Source organism: Danio rerio, chromosome 22, assembly GCF_052040795.2.
Source record: "Danio rerio strain M-AB ecotype USA chromosome 22, GRCz13ab, whole genome shotgun sequence".
NCBI lineage: Eukaryota > Metazoa > Chordata > Actinopteri > Cypriniformes > Danionidae > Danio > Danio rerio.
This window is the reverse complement of record NC_141042.1, coordinates 10224736-10241145: the sequence shown is the minus strand read 5'-3', so window position 1 is coordinate 10241145 and position 16410 is coordinate 10224736. Positions and strand designations below refer to the sequence as shown.

The 16410-nt window shown below is 35.0% G+C and overlaps 1 protein-coding gene, 1 long non-coding RNA gene and 1 pseudogene across 3 annotated transcripts; all 3 read right to left on the bottom strand.

The window, feature by feature from the left end:
* Positions 1–1799: 1799 nt before the first annotated feature.
* On the bottom strand, positions 1800–4642 carry LOC147838428 (uncharacterized; annotated as a pseudogene). The gene is made up of 6 exons (XR_015522509.1): positions 4633–4642; positions 4491–4549; positions 4002–4109; positions 2971–3301; positions 2295–2708; positions 1800–2118 (listed from the first exon to the last, which is right to left on the bottom strand). The product of XR_015522509.1 is annotated as an uncharacterized LOC147838428 (transcript).
* A 2530-nt stretch (positions 4643–7172) lies between these two features.
* si:ch211-236g6.1 lies at positions 7173–12807 on the bottom strand. The gene is made up of 5 exons (XM_087303993.1): positions 12673–12807; positions 12101–12436; positions 11560–11862; positions 11161–11262; positions 7173–9638 (listed from the first exon to the last, which is right to left on the bottom strand). The coding sequence occupies exons 1-5, from the start codon at positions 12719–12721 to the stop codon at positions 9589–9591; spliced, it is 840 nt and encodes a 279-aa protein (XP_087160119.1). The 5' UTR covers positions 12722–12807; the 3' UTR covers positions 7173–9588.
* Positions 12808–14122: 1315 nt separating this feature from the next.
* Positions 14123–16021, bottom strand: LOC147838427 (uncharacterized). Its single transcript, XR_015521722.1, has 2 exons — positions 15778–16021; positions 14123–15266 (listed from the first exon to the last, which is right to left on the bottom strand). It is a non-coding gene; the product is annotated as an uncharacterized LOC147838427 (long non-coding RNA).
* Between the last annotated feature and the right edge of the window lie 389 nt (positions 16022–16410).

Sequence of the window (16410 nt, the reverse complement as noted above, 5' to 3'; positions counted from 1 at the left end):
CCAGAACTACAACTGCTACAGAAGTCGGCATAACCAGAACAAAAAAGCCTGATGAAATGCCTGAAATTAAAAAATGTGATCAATAAAAATTAAACCGAGTACATCAACCGAGTAATATGCTTTGGTTGTCATTTTAAATATATTTACAGTTTTAAAAGAATGCAAGACTGAATGAAAGTTTGATGTATAAAACATCTTACACATAGTCATTATGGTTTGTGATGGTGTTGTTGATCACACAGCTGTAGGTGTTTTTATCCTGATATTCCACTTCCAGAGGTAGAGAGAGACTGATGCTGAGATCAGACACACTGATGCTGGACAATATACAAGAAGGGTTTGGCTGCAAACTGAGTGCAGATGCAATGCTTTTAATGTGCACATCTAAGCCCGCCCCTAACCCCACACCCTGTATGATACCACTCAGTCAGACACTATTGCAATTAACAGTTTCCTTTGTACCAGAAGAGACTCACAGCCCTCACATTCAATCAAAATCATCAATAAATGCAAACACTTTCACTCCAATTTCTGTTTAATGGAGGGAAGATTATTTCAGCACATTTCTAAGCATAATAGTTTTAATAACTCATTTCTAATAACTGATTTATTTTATCTTTGCCATGATGACAGTAAATAATATTTTACTTGATATTTTTCAAGACACTTCTATACAGCTTAAAATGACATTTAATAAGGTGAACTAGGCAGGTTAGGGTAATTAGGCAAGTTATTCTATAAAGATGGTTTGATATATATCGGAAAAAAATAGCTTAAAGGGGCTAATAATTTTGTCCCAAAAGTGTTTTTAAAAAAATTAAAAACTCTATTCTAACCGAAATAAAACAAATAAGACTTTCTCCAGAAGAAAAAAACATTATCAGACATACAGTGAAAATTTCTTTGCTCTGTTACACATAATTTGGGAAAATTTTAAAAAAGAAAAAAAAATCTAAAGGGGGCTAATAATTCTAACTTTAACTGTATATATATATTGGCTACTGTATGATGATCTCCAAAAAGTTTGTTTGTTTTGCTTTTTATAAGAAAAACTGAAACAAACACGCATCGTCTGTTGACACACTCGCTTACATAGTCTGAACACTCTCACAGCACATCAAACCACACATTCAGCTCAAATAACACATTTACTGACCTTAATAATAACAAGATCAGAATGGAAAACAACATCAACACAAGCTGCTTCTGAAACACACACACACACACACACACACACACACACACACACACACACACACACACACACACACACACACACACACACACACACACATGTTTGTTTTTGTGAAAAGTGGGTACATTACATAGACTTCCATTCATTTTATACAGTCCAAAGCGTATATTATATTGCCCTCACCCCACCCCACCCCTAAACCCAACCATCACAGGAGACAGTGTGCAGCTTTACTCTCTCTGATTAAACTTTTATTAGATTTATAAGCAATTTGAGAAATGAGGACGTCACCAATATCCTCATATTTAAACCTGCTTTTTGTAATACCTGTGTCATACCCATGTCATTATACAGAATTGTGTCCTGATATGTCACAAAAACACGTACACACACACACACACACACACACACACACACACACACACACACACACACACACACACACACACACACACACACACACACACAATATAACAATGGTTTACTGCCAAGTCTTAAGAATTTAATAATAAAATACAATACTGATGAAATCTGAAACATCGTGCTTTAAATTAAAACTGACTTCAACTAAAAAAAATGTTGGTTAACAGCAAACGTCCACTTCAGAAATCTACAAGTTTTATTAAATAAGTCTCAGCAATTTTACAGATCAGTTACACAATGTTGGTCAAATTCATGATTTAGCAGATCGCTAAATTACAAATTAAAGGGGTTTCATTTCATGGCATCAAACGTATTTTACATGTAAATGTGCACACTGTACTTTTAGTTTATGAATAAAATTATTGTCTTTGTGAATGATAATCTGTATTACTGCAGTCAGGTTGAGTTTTCTGTCTGAAAGCAGATGTTCATGGTGAGTTGTGGTGTTTTACGGATGATGATCTGTGATGTTTGTCTGTATTCTGACATGCTTTTCTCATCTAAAAACACAAACACACGCAGATGTTGAGCTCATTTATCATCAGCTGCTGATTCTGCCACTTCACACTGATGACATGCAGATTTACTGATTAAAAAATTATTTTAGAAGTTATTAAATTTGTTCTAAAAATTTACATTTAATGAGTCGTTTTGTCATGTCTGTAGTGATACTTGCCGTCTGGTTTGTCTTAGTCACATTTATTGCAGCAGCAGCAGCAAAACACGCATGCAGAAATGAGCAGCAGAAACACACAAACGCTTATGAGTGGCAGGACATCTGGACGATCAACTGTTTCTGTAATAAACAGAAAAAATGATCAGTTCTTTTAATAAGACTTCATCCAGACACTATATGATCAGCACATTTACCAGTTGTAGGTGTTTTTATCCTGATATTCCACCTCCAGAGGTAGAGAGAGACTGATGCTGAGATCAGACACACTGATGCTGGACAATACACTGTTTCCTTTGTACCAGGAGAGACTCACAGCACTCACATTCAACACTGAACACTGCAACACTCATCTGGACACTGATGGTGATGATGAAGAGTTTGAATATTTACTGATAACAGGAATTGGCAGGCGAGCTGCAAAACAGGAGTAAAAAAATATACTCTTAAAAAAATTCTCCAAACAGAGACAATTGCTATCTGTAAAGAAAAACGATTAGATCTGATTCAAATCATTTATGTTTAACTAGAAAGAAAAGGATTAATTAGTGACTCATATTTGAGATGTTTGTTTGCTTGTTTATTTTGTGGTTAACATACATGATTTCCTCATTTACACATCTTGTTAATATACTCAGTACATGTCTTAAATATATTCAAGCATATTGAGATTACTCACCATAGACAGTAATGCTGAATCTCTTGTATGAATTTCCTCTTCTGCTGATGATGGTGAGTTTATAAAGTCCAGAGAGTTCAGTTGTGATGTTTGTGATGGTCAGAGATCCAGTTTGTCTGTCTGTCTTGAGTCTGTCTCCAAATATCTCATTGCTGTCAAACATGTCAATGTTCTGCTTATATATTTCAGAGATACGAGTCTCTCGAAGTCCAAACATCTACAGTACATTATCATTTTGCTGTATTTCAGTAACATCAGTGTTTAAAGTGACTAAATATCCCTCAGTCACTGATACTGACTTCACTTTATCTGTATCAACACCTGAAACACAATTTTAAATACAGTTTATTATCAGACCTCAGAATAAATGTAATCAATACATAATCAAACAGTTATTTTACACAATGTAACTAAATCCTAATTTTGGGTAAAAGAGAAATCTCTTAGAGCTTGATAAAAACATAAAAAAAAAACATTTGTGAATATATATAAAAAGCACCAAATAGAAAAAGAAGTATATTCAGATACATTAACAAGGTAATGTGTATCTTGCAGAAGTCAACCACTGTTAGATCCCCAGTGCTCTGCACTGTACTGTTATTAATATCCGTAAATTAGCCTTTTTCTGTATTTTGTGTTTCATGCTTTTTTTTTCTTACCCTCATAAATTTATGCAGTTGAATTGCAATATGAGACCTTGATCTTTCTTCCAACAACTTTCAACCTTGAAATGTTTGAAAAAATGATTTTTATGAACATTTTTAATAATTTTAAGTGATGTATTGTCTGTGTTGGTGTTGTAAATGATGGTACAAAAACTTTGTAATAGACTTATTTCACTATTTTATTTTCTTATACATTATACAGGGTGATTCAAAGGAACCACAACTTGAAAAATCTGTATTTAATTAAAGAAACATGATAGAACCTTGGGTAATTAATCAATGTTAAGAGTCCTTAAAGTTTTTCAGTAAAAAAAGAGTTCATAGATGTTCAATATGACCCCCTTCAGACACTTGAGTGACATCAACCCGATACTCAAACCCGTTCCACACTCTCTTTAGCATCTTGAGCGTAACAGTTTGGATAGCTGCAGTTATTCCTTCTTTTAGCTCCTCACTGTGAAACTTCAGAGCTTCCTTAAATCGACGACAGAAAAGAGCTTAGCTCTCCTTTTTTTCTTTGCAGAAAATTCTTTGCTCGATTTTCAAAGTTGTGGTGTTGATTTTGAATTGCCTGTATTATTTCAAACTATTAAAATGTCAATAAAAGTAACTTTGTTAAACTGTCAACAGAGCAAAGATCAACATCCTGTAATGGAATTCACAACCGTAAATAAACAGAAAACACTTAACAAAATATAGAAACTGTGAATTAAAAGATGATTGTTTTACATTGTGGTTGTAAAAATTCATAACAAATGATTATGATTGTCTAAGATGGACTATGAAAATTCAAAAATGTGCTTCAAAAGCAGCATAAATGTTTTTTTTAAAAGAGGATAATGCAAAATGACTTACCGTAAGACAAACAGGATCAGAGTGCACAGATGAGTGAACATCATTCTGGGCCTGAAAACCTATATCAGGTATTTATATTAAAGATATTTTATGTACTGTATGAATATTTCTTGAGATTTTGTATGTTATAAGAAGAACTGACCCACTCTCATGTAGACACAACATACTTCATATATCGACACACTTGTATGCATTATCTGAACACTCTCTCAGCAAATTAAACCACACGTTCAGTTCAAACAGCACATTTCCTGACCTCAATAACAGGATCTGTGTGAAAAACTCCACCACGAGGTGCTTCACACACACGCTATATAACATCAGTTTTGTTTGGTGGTGAGAATTTAATAATAAAATATAATTCCGATTCAAATAAAATACTGATTGAATGTAAAATATATTAATACTTTAAATAAAAAAACACTCTTATTTTTCAGACTTGTTTTTATTAAATTTGTCTCAGTAAGTTTAGGTTACACAATTGTGATAGAATTTACATTTTAGCATGTAGCAAAATTACAAAATCAAGATGCTTAATTTCACAGCTTCAAACACATTTCACATGTAATGTACATACTGTACTTTTAGTTTATAAATAAAAAGTTGTGAAACAAACAGCAAAAGTAACGTTTCTTAGGCATTCATATAATTTTATTTAATCAAAGTCTCCGTGTAAAATGTGAAGGATAATCTTTATTTATAGCAATTAATGCAGCCCGTGTTTGTGATGAGTTGTGATTAGTTAATTAATTAAAATACGATTTTTTTTAGTTGACTCACTATAGACATTGCTGGAATATCTAGACAATTCCATGCATGTTCAATAAAATAAGGCCAAGAGAGGGTTTTATTCAATGTCAAAAATATTTGTAATTTATTAGATACAAATAAATAATTTGAGGACAGAGCTCTGAGTTACGTTACCCCAATGCAATACAAGAATTACATTCAGGAAGTTCGCAACTAACTTACATTTCTCTGACTCCAGCATTCATTCACTGCTGATATTAACAGGTGGAGTTTTGGTTTAACGTCACTTGTCAATAATTCTGCAGTCCTTTGGCTGTTGCACCCAAACATACTTCCTCTTTCTGCAGCCCTTCTCTGCATACCAAAACTGAACAGTTAAGTGCATCTTCCATCTATTTAACAACTTCTACAAGCATCATGCTCCTTGTGACAGTAAACAAGTCTTGTGACAGGAAGTCTGGAGCAAGCCCCACCCCTCCTATTTCTATTCTCTGCTAATTCCCTCTTATCAGCAGTTCCTTCTACAAAATGTTCCATAGTATGCAACACAGAAAAAAAGAAATAGTATGTTTGGTTAATAAGTTGTATCATACAAAAGAAAAAGATTGATTAATCTGTTGATAGTCTAAACTTTTATTGCAATAAGAATAAAGAGACAAAAGTAATAAAAATTATTTGTTTTCCCCCACAACATCAGTTCTGAAAGTCTTGAATCTGATCTCTGATATTTTTATTAGTTCACTTACAGTTGACCTGACATTATAGTTAGTTTTTTTAATTGACTGACATCTGCAAAATATGTAACCAAATGGCTCTATTTTCAAATCTATCAAATTACTGCTGGTAAAAGAGTTCAATAATTCATACAGTCTGTTTTAAAACTAGCTCCATTTTTTTCTTTAACTCAACTTGATTTGTTGGAATGAATTTACACAATTTCATTTAACATGGTTTAAATGTATTAATTTTGTTTTCAAACCATGCACAGCCGATCTCTCGGAAAGCTCTCAACCAAGTTGCCAGTGTGGCAAAGTGCAAAAAGAGCCTCTAGTTCAAAATAACAATCAGGCAACTGATGCTGTTTAATTGAAAAAGAGAGTTAACAAGCATTGTCTGACCTTTAGTTTTTTTCTTAATAAAATAATAGAATGTATTTGAACTTTCTTGGTTTCAATCTTTTCCAAATAAGCCTTCATCAACTCCTATTCTGCATTTTTAAGAAGCTTTTTCTAATTTTCAGTTATAAACCAAAGCCTGCCCTGGATCAAAACAAATACCCCTGTATATGGCATGTCAGTCATCTTCAACTAGTGATAGAACTCATAGTAGCATAGCTTTGTTTTTATCCGCCAGTTATTAATACATGTTTAATATTTATATGTAAACAGTTATCTACCTGCAGAAACTAAATTAAACAGGATGTTGTTTTCACATTGTTTAAGTCTAACAAATGGTCAGCAGAGGGAGCCGCAGAGTCAGAAGAACAGTGTTCACACTCGTCCTAAAAATATTTAATATATATTTATACATACTTGATACATATATTATTATTCATAAACTATATATTCAGGAGGTTGTTTTTAAAGCTTTACTCTTTTTAGCCTTCATGTCTTTTAGGTCTTGATTTTTATTTTAACAACCTGGCTACAAAGATCACTTCAATGGCAGATAAAATTACACAACAAAAACTAAGTACAAAGTAACAAACCTATTTAAGTAAAGCAAAGAGGAGACAGTCAGTCGTATTCTTTAGGGCAAAGAATTACATTCAAACTAAATAAATATCCTAAACAAGCTTTGTCAAGTTTGACACTTCATAGAAAAACTAATTCAAATGCCTGAGCCTATGTGTCTGGATATAGACAACACTGACAAATGACAGCAGTTTTTCCAGATAAATAAAAACTTTGTATAAATAAATCCACCAAACAGTTGGCTGAGAACTTTTATTAAACATTTAGGATATGCTACTTCACATAGTATTTTTTGCTTGTCAGTTATTACTATTATTATTATTATTTGCATATCAGTTATTAAAGTGCAAATTTCTTCACAGTTTACACCAAAAGGTTTATTTTAAAGGCCAAAATAAAATCTTATACACTGTATAGCTTAGGTGTTGTCCAGTAGAGGGAGCAATACACGGTTATATACACTGAAATAAATCAGAATCAGAATCATTTTTATTGCCAAGTGTGCTTCACACACACAGAGAATTTGTTTTGGCAACAGAAGCTTCCAGTGTACATGAAGTGACAAGTGACAACACAAAATAAATATGAAAAAAGATGATAAAGATTAAACAGAGATGCAGTTAGTCAAAACGATCTGGATGTTGAGTTGTATGTACAGATTTGTTGTAAATATACAGGTTATGGTGCTGCGTACAAATGCGAATGGAAATAATTGCATTGTATATCGATATAAGATGCTTTGAACAAGTGTGTATTAGAAAGTATTGCACATATTTATTGCACAGTAGAGGAATATTTAACTGTTCATAAGGTAGATGGCCTGAGGGGAGAAACTTTTCGTGTATCTGGCTGTTTTTGTGCTTGGTGCTCTGAAGCGCCAACCAGACAGTAACGGTTCAAACAGGTAGTGTGCTGGGTGCGAGGCATCCGAAGTGATTTTGTGAGCCCTTTTACTCACTCTGGAAGAGTACAGTTCTTAAAGTGAGAAGTGCAGTCGTTGGTGCACAGGGAGAAGAGCAGTTGGGAGAGAACACATCCCTGGGGGGCACCAGTGCTGATTGTGCGGGTGTCGGTGGTGATTTTGCCCATTCTGACTAGCTGTTTTCTATCTGTCAGAAAGCTGGTGAACCATTAACAGACAGAGCTAGGAACAGAGAGCTGGGTCAGTTTGTACTCGAGCAGTGATGGGACGATGGTGTTGTTTTTTAAAAATAAATGTTGAAGAAGAGAACCCAGTCCAGGGGACTTAAACAAGCAGAAGAATTCCTTTAGTGAGGCGTGTTGGTTAATCTGCAGTCATACAGCGTCTTTAAGAAGTCAATTTTTCTGCAGGAGCCAACTGGAGGTCTGCAGTCTGCGAGTTTTATCACAAGCTTGAATTAAGACAGAGATGTCATGTCTATAATATGTTCTTAGGAGGAGGGGAGATGGCTAAACAAAGCATGCATATTCAGTATTGGAGTCCGTATGATAACTGGCATATAGGTGTGAGAAACCTGCCCAGCAACTGACCGGATGAGTTAATCAACAAAAGGGTGTCTTTAGCATGAAAGCATCACCGAACCATTTGACCAGTTGACCGACTTGAGAAGACAATAGACACAGCGGTGCTGTGAAACTGACAATTTGCATTACTTTGGATTACTTTGGAGACAGTCAGAGTTCAGGAAACCAAGACATTTTAAGGTCTGTCACACCCTAAAAACAACTTTTCAGTTATATATAGATTATATAAATATTCCCACAGTGTTAAAGGCAGAACTAAAGTCCACAAACAGAATCCTTGCATAGTTCCCTGGTTTGTCCAGATGTTGTAGGGTATAATGCAGTCCCATGTTGACTGCCTCATCCACAGACCGCTTTGCTCTGTAGGCAAACTGCAGGGGTCCAGTGATGTCCTTTAGATAAGCTAGCACCAGTCTTTCGAATGACTTCATAGCCACAGATGTTAAGGCTACAATGTTAACATAAAACAGATTCAATCAGGTCAAAAAGATTGTGTACCGTTTGCTAAATCAACCTCTTCAAGGCAAAAGGAGCATGTGATTTTATTGTTAAATCCTGAAAATCAGCCATTTATAGCCACCAGAGGACCTAAGGATGAGGTTTTGTGTTGTGCAAGACACTGATATGCACTAAAATATGTTCAAACCTGTGTTAAACTGTATAATATTTTGTCTACATGATCAGCATTTTAAAAAGGCTTCTAAATATAAAATATACTAATCTTGTCCTTCAGGTCTATGTAAAAAAACAAGACAAAGTCAAAAGAAATATGAGAATATGATTCAGAAAATGAAGGCATGCAAGTCTGGACAGGTCTAGTCTAGAAAAGATTGTTTTTCTTGTGGTATTATGAAGCAGATGTTGACTTAACTCAAGACTTTACAATGAATGGAAAGTCTTAAGGGATTTAACATGGCTTCATGTTCTGTTGGTATCTGTTATTAATTGCCTGAATACAAAAGTTTCCACTGATGTTTGATGAATAAAACATTGGTGTGGAAAAAGCATCAGTGATCAGTTAATGGATCTCGCTACATGTTTTTCATTGGAAAATGTTTCCTTGTCCAGCACCAATAAAAATATTATTTAGTTTTATACTGTTATGTCTTGAGTGTTTGTATACTTAAAAGCATTGAACACTGTGATTCTTAGCTTGTTGAGATGCTTGAGTAGACTGTACCACCTTCTGCGCAGATTTCTGTAAAAAAAGAAAAAGGAAATGGTCAAAGTTATACCTCCAAAAATTATTTTCTCACTTGGAGTTCTTGTATCGTTTCTAGTCCAAATATCTAAATTCTAAAATAAAACCAAACAAATAATTGGTTTTTGGCCCGAGTAACCTTCAGCTGGGGGGCAGCACAGTTGCGCAGTGGGTAGTGTTGTGGAAAAAAGATTCTGGTCTGTAAAATATTTTTTAAGTTTCTAAGTCAAAGTTTTCAAAAAATAACAAAATCTAAGATCTCTGAAGTCTTTAGGCAAAGCAGTGTCTTATCACTCCACCAAATTAACACACATTACATTTACGCATTAACACATCTCCATTAGCTTCTCCACTAATGGGATTTCAAATCTCCCAGATGTTTCCTACCCATGGCCAGTTGAGTAATTTCTTTACCACCAATAGAATCTCAGGTTTTTTTTAGGGATCCTCCCCATGACCATTTATGTCCTTTCCTTCCTACTTTAAATATGGCAAATCAGCAAAAGCAATGCTCAGCAATATATCTTGTTCACGGTGCCTTAAGCTGTCAACTGTAAGCTTCAGCTAAAGTTCACGGGCAGTTTTAAAGTTATCATATATTTGAAGTAATTGCAACTGAGCGTGGACGCATGTCTGAGTATGCAGATGTGTATGATCAGTCATAACTGAAGATAGATACATAAAATTAATACTGAAATCACTCAAATAAGCATATAAATGGAAGTAATAAATTCGGCAGAAATTCATCAAGACACAATGAATTCCTCAATAGTAGCACAATCAATCACAATCGCAGCAAGGTCACTTGTTCGAACCCCGGCTGGGTTAGTTGGCATTTCTGGTGCTCTGGTTTCCCCCACAGTCCAAAAACATGTGGTACCGGTGAATTGAGTAGGGTAAATTGTCCAGAGTGTATGAGTGTGTATGGATCTTTCCCAGTGATGGTTTGCAGCTGGAAGTGCATCCGCTGCGTAAAACATATGCTAGACAAGTTGGCGGTTCATTCTGCTGTGGCGACCCCAGATCAAGCCAAAAAGAAAATGAATGAATGTTTCTTAATTTGCTGGTGTTTTTGTAATTGCATGCGCTTTCTTATATTGCAGCTGTTAAGCTCTCTCGGCCACCCTATTGTAAGGCTTTTCTGTTGTTTAATTAGTAGAGCATGGTGACTGATAATTGCAATGTAAGTCGCTTTGTATAAAACTGCCTGTCAAATACATGACAAATGTATTTGCATGTCAAAGCAAGCACAAATGAGCCAAGTCATTTTTTTTTTGCACAATAATGGTTTGTCAGTGCACTGGCACTGAAATTTGTACAGGCGACAAGAAACATTGCACACAGCAGAAACAGATTGTACCATATGGTGTAAATGATCTGCACAGAATGTAGCTGTGGTATACTGAATTTCGACCTCAGTTTCAGCTGTTTTAAAATAACTGATTTACCAGTGCAGATCATATTAAAGCAGATTTTTTTCCCAAGTTAAATTAAATATTTTGGAGAAAATAACACTTGCCACATTGTCCTTGTTTACGCTTCCTGTAGCACCAGATCAATCCCCAAACTGTTACGAACAGCACCACGGCAACAACTATCAGATAGTCATTTCTTCCCAGTTCTGTAATGATCAAGAAAACAGCATTTAGAATAAATCTTGCAAGTCTAAGTTCAGCAAAGAGACACAAAATAGATGATCTGGGAGAGAAGTTAATCTAGTTTCAGTTTTAAACTCCAATTTTTTGCCTAGCAAGATGCTGACCTGCATTTGCTCAAAGAGCATTTAACACCAGGGGTTCAATGTAAACTCTAACAGACAAACAAAATGACAGTTCAAAAATAGCTAATAAAGACCAACCTGCATTATTTTAATATATCAGTACTGTACATGTCAGGAGATTAATTACAGCTGTTGTACCTGCACATGTGTGACAGAGATCCCTGATGTCCAGATATGTGGTGTGGTTTGTGATGGGATTGTTGACCACACAGCTGTAGGTGTTGTTATTCTGATATTCCACCTCCAGAGGTAGAGAGAGACTGATGCTGAGATCAGACACACTGATGCTGGACAATACACTGTTTCCTTTGTACCAGGAGAGACTCACAGCACTCACATTCACCACTGAACACAACACTGAACATCTGGAAAAATGCGATCTTGGTACTTTTGAAGAACAGTTTGAAGTTTTATTGTTGATGAAAGGAACAGGTAGTAGAGCTGAAAAATGCAGAATAAAGATGGTATTAATAACCATACAAAAAACACGATGAAGAGATTTTCTTTTTTGGCTAATCAAAAAATAAATTAATTAATAAATGTAAAACTAAAAGATAAAGGTGGATTTAATTAGCTATTGAGTCTGTTGTGCAGCACTCAAAATTGAGAGTAAAATTAAATGGCAAATTAAAACTGAGCAATTATCGGATTTTTGACATGAGAGATATAGTTTACTCACAAAAGACAGTAACATTAAATCTTGTCAGTAAGGTTTTTCCACTGATCAAAGTGAGTTCATAAAGTCCAGCATGTTCAGTTCTGATGTTTTTGATGGTCAGAGATCCAGTGTGTTTTTCCAATTGTAGTTTGTCTTTGAAAATTCCATCAAGCACAAAATTTATGTTAATGCCTATTTGCTCCCTTTTGATGATTTCGGCTATTAGAGTGTTTTGTGGTCCAAATTTCCACAATATTAGATCACCTTCCTGCACTTCAGTAACACCAGTGTATAGTAGGACAGAATCTCCCTCAGTCACTAACACCGATTTAATTTCATCTGCATCCCCAAACATGCCTGAAACATAACGAAGAAATATTATTTTAGAACCTAATCTACAACCAAGCAAGCAAGGAAATGAAGATTTCATTAAATGCAGGTAAATATCTAAATGTTAAAAAACGGGGGAAAAAAGCCAATAGAGTGACATAAGCAAAATTCACACACGCAAATGTGTGAATTTATGCGGAATGCGATCTATTCCGCTCCCGATTTGAGTTTAATTAAAAATAAACAAATAAATAAGGACTTACCCTGTGTGATCAAAAAGCACAGACAGACGTATGCAGCATTTGTTTGCATATCCCTTAAAGATTTCCTAAAGCTTTCTAATCTAATAAAGTGCCGCGAAGAGCTTGTCTCTAGACCTCTAACGTTACCCTTTTGCCGTGAACAGGCTCGTTTGACTTGGCCAAGCCCCTGTCAGCAGCCTGCAGATCTAGGCGGGGATGAATGTGGGGCGGGGCTGCACATTCAGCCACGCCCACCTGTAATTTCATTGGTTAGGGGAAACGTAATAGCGTGAGTGCCCACTACGTGATGTCAGTAAACAGGAAATGCATTTACAACTTCTTAAATATTGTTTTTATTGTTATTAACACAAAAATACACAAAAGTGGACATTCTTGCTAAGTGTTTTATATGTTATTTATGTTAACAGTTATGTGAATTTCATAATGGTATTTCTCCTGTTAAAAAATATTACAAAAGACTCAAAAGACTTTTCACAATGGTGTCACTTAAGAAATGCAGTGATTTTAATTCTGATATTTTATTGGTTTATTATTTTGCTTCAAAATGCTATTGCATATTGCATATTTACAACAAATAAAGACGGAGTCTGAAAAAATAAATATATAAAAATGCACTGTTTTTAGTTCAGTTAAATTTTTTTACCTTTAAATGGGAGAGATCTCTGGAAAATTTACAATTGAAAATATTAAAATTATACTTTGATTTAAGGCTATTCAAAATATTGGCCATGTGTCCGATTGTTTCTCTTTCAATACTGCACTGCTTAGAGTTTTATTAAGAGCAGGGATAAGATATTATTTATTAAGGGAAGTATATGTTTGTAACCTTTTTACTTATTAAATCAGATTATTTCATCATATAATGGATTTATTTTTACTTTGATGCTGCTATGAATATAAACGTATATTATCTGTTATATGTAAATGTTCCAGCATGAGTAAATTGTTTTATTAATTTTTTTCATATTACATGGTGTGTCATCTATGGATGCAATCAATTTCATTATTTATTATTTACTAATCCATTAAAGTTTTGTTCAGTTTCTCCATTTGAATGAAGACTGGGTGGTTTTAATATCTGTTCTACATTTTAATTAATAAGTTACAAATAATTTTATAATCTAATATTACTGAATTAAAATGCAGTCTTCTTGGTTTTATTTTTGTAATATTTGTAAATACAGGGTAAATACTTTTATACCACTTTCTAACAACCCTTCTGGATCCATTTTTTGCACTGTAGATCTTTAAAAATATTTTTTATAATGATTTTGTTTGGTTATTAAGAGTCACATACAACATTGTTATTCTTTTTCATTTAATTAGAATATTAAATACACTTAATATTATATTAATAGGGGGGCACAAGTGGACAGTTTTATTAATTACTTATCTATCAGGACACAAATTAATGAAAATAAATTTGACATTAATAAGTGCAGCACTCGTGTAAACTTCTGAATTTTTTATTTGACAAATGCTGATAAATACATACCAACTTCATCTTCAGTAAAAACACCAACAGAAAGCAATACACTATGTTGAAAATCCCTCTTTCTCGGTTCAAGTAAAAATCTGGCAGATGTTTTTTTAGATGTCAGATTTCTCACCTACAGAACATCTGTGTATGCACATGCACACATGTACAAAAGGAAGACTGACAATTTATAGAAAATAATAATAATAATTTAAGATACAGCAGTTTATGATTATTATTACCTTTAATAAACATAAAAAAAATTATATATATTTTTTTACAGGGAAATTCCACTACAGAAGTAACAATTTGCTGAGCAATATGTGGGGAAGTCATTTGTTGAAAAGAATGCTTGCAGGACCCCCCTCTTGCCATACCCAACAGACAAAGCACTTTGTCAAAGTATATGGCTCTCTGATTAATGACGCCTAAAAAAAATGAAGTACATATTTAAGCAAGACACAATCATAATTCAAAGTTTTAAAACTAACGGAGTACTGTAAAAAGTGCTTGGCATATTCTGTACTCTTTATCATGTGTACACACACACACACACACACACACACACACACACACACACACACACACACACACACACACACACACAGCCTGCTTCTTGAATTTTGGACTACTGACAATGGCTCAGCGAGGCAGTGGCGCAGTAGGTAGTGCTGTCAACTCACAGCAAGAAGGTCGCTCGGTCAGATTCAAACCTCGGCTCAGTTGCCGTTTCTGTGTGGAGTTTGCATGTTCTCCCTGCCTTCGCGTGGGTTTCCTCTGGGTGCTCCGGTTTCCCCCACAGTCCAAAGACATGCGATACAGGTGAATTGGGTAGGGTAAATTGTACGTAGTGTGTGTGAATGTGTGTGTGGATGTTTCCCAGAGATGGGTTGCGGCTGGAAGGGCATCCGCTGCGTAAAAACTTGCTGGATAAGTTGGTGGTTCATTCCGCTGTGGCGACCCCGGATTAATAAAGGGACTAAGCCGACAAGAAAATGAATGAATGAATGACAATGGCTCAGCAGGTCCTGGATGTCAGTGAGAGTTGCAAAAATGTCCCATCACCATCCTGTGTGACAACTCTCAGTAGGTTACACCGCAGGATCTCAGGCGGCATCTGTACAAAGCAACCAACAATCATCAACATGTTGCTTAACATACAGTATATTAAAGTTAAACTCAAAGAATTAAATATGTTTGTACTAGGCATGCCCCCTCCTCACATTCCCCTTTGCATAAGTTTCATTCATGGGTTATAAAGTAAACAAAAAAAAAAAAAAAGAGGACATGAAGTGTAAATAAATATATATATAAAAAAATTTAGAGAACATGCCACAAAGAAAAATATATTTTGTTATATTTGATATCAATAAACTTCATGTGGTGGACTGTGTTGCTCGAAACTCTTTAAAGTTTACATTATTCTTTTAAGTGAATAAAACCACCAACTGTACGATCAACCTGGAAAACGCCAACCCTAACACAGAAAACATTTTTTTAAAGGCTTTAAAACTTCATATCTCCTTAAAGGCCTTTAATTAAATAAATTACACATAATACGTAGCCCGTGAGGTGTACTGCACTATAATTTAACCATTTAGGCTACATGACAGAAGACGTGTACTTACCATGCAGAGATGAAAACCGGAATCGAAAGCATACATATCATCAACGTCAATATGTTTCCGTGAACCAATGAAAGACTTGTAGCCGGAGCGACATGTTCATATGCAGCCCCACCCCGAATTCAGCCCCACCCCGATCTGCGAGCTGCAGACGGGTGCTTGAAAATCTGCGCAGAATCGATCACCGGTGATCACCGCAAGATGCATGCCGGTTAGAAATGTGTCCGCCTTGCCTTCGCCTCGCTCTGATGTCACGCTGACGTGCGCCAAAAAACTCTCGCGATCGCGAGGCGAGTACCTCGGATAGAGCAGTCAGCCGCAGTTGCTCTCAAAAGACTGCGTTACCAAAAGCATGATGGGAAACGACTGGCTGACGACACAGCTTAATGCTGATTGGATGAGACTGACACATTACACTTTATTATCTTGTTTTACTAAGGTTTATACCTGGATTTGTTGAATACCTTTTTTGTATTTTCGTTGATAATTAAAAAAAAAAGTCATAAAGAGCATTACATATGGTTATTTATTTAGATTTACACGCAAACAAAAACAAAACACATCTTTGTAAAACATAACGTGACCTTTCCAATATAACTAAATGTTATTAATAAATAAGATGTGCATGTGCTGTAT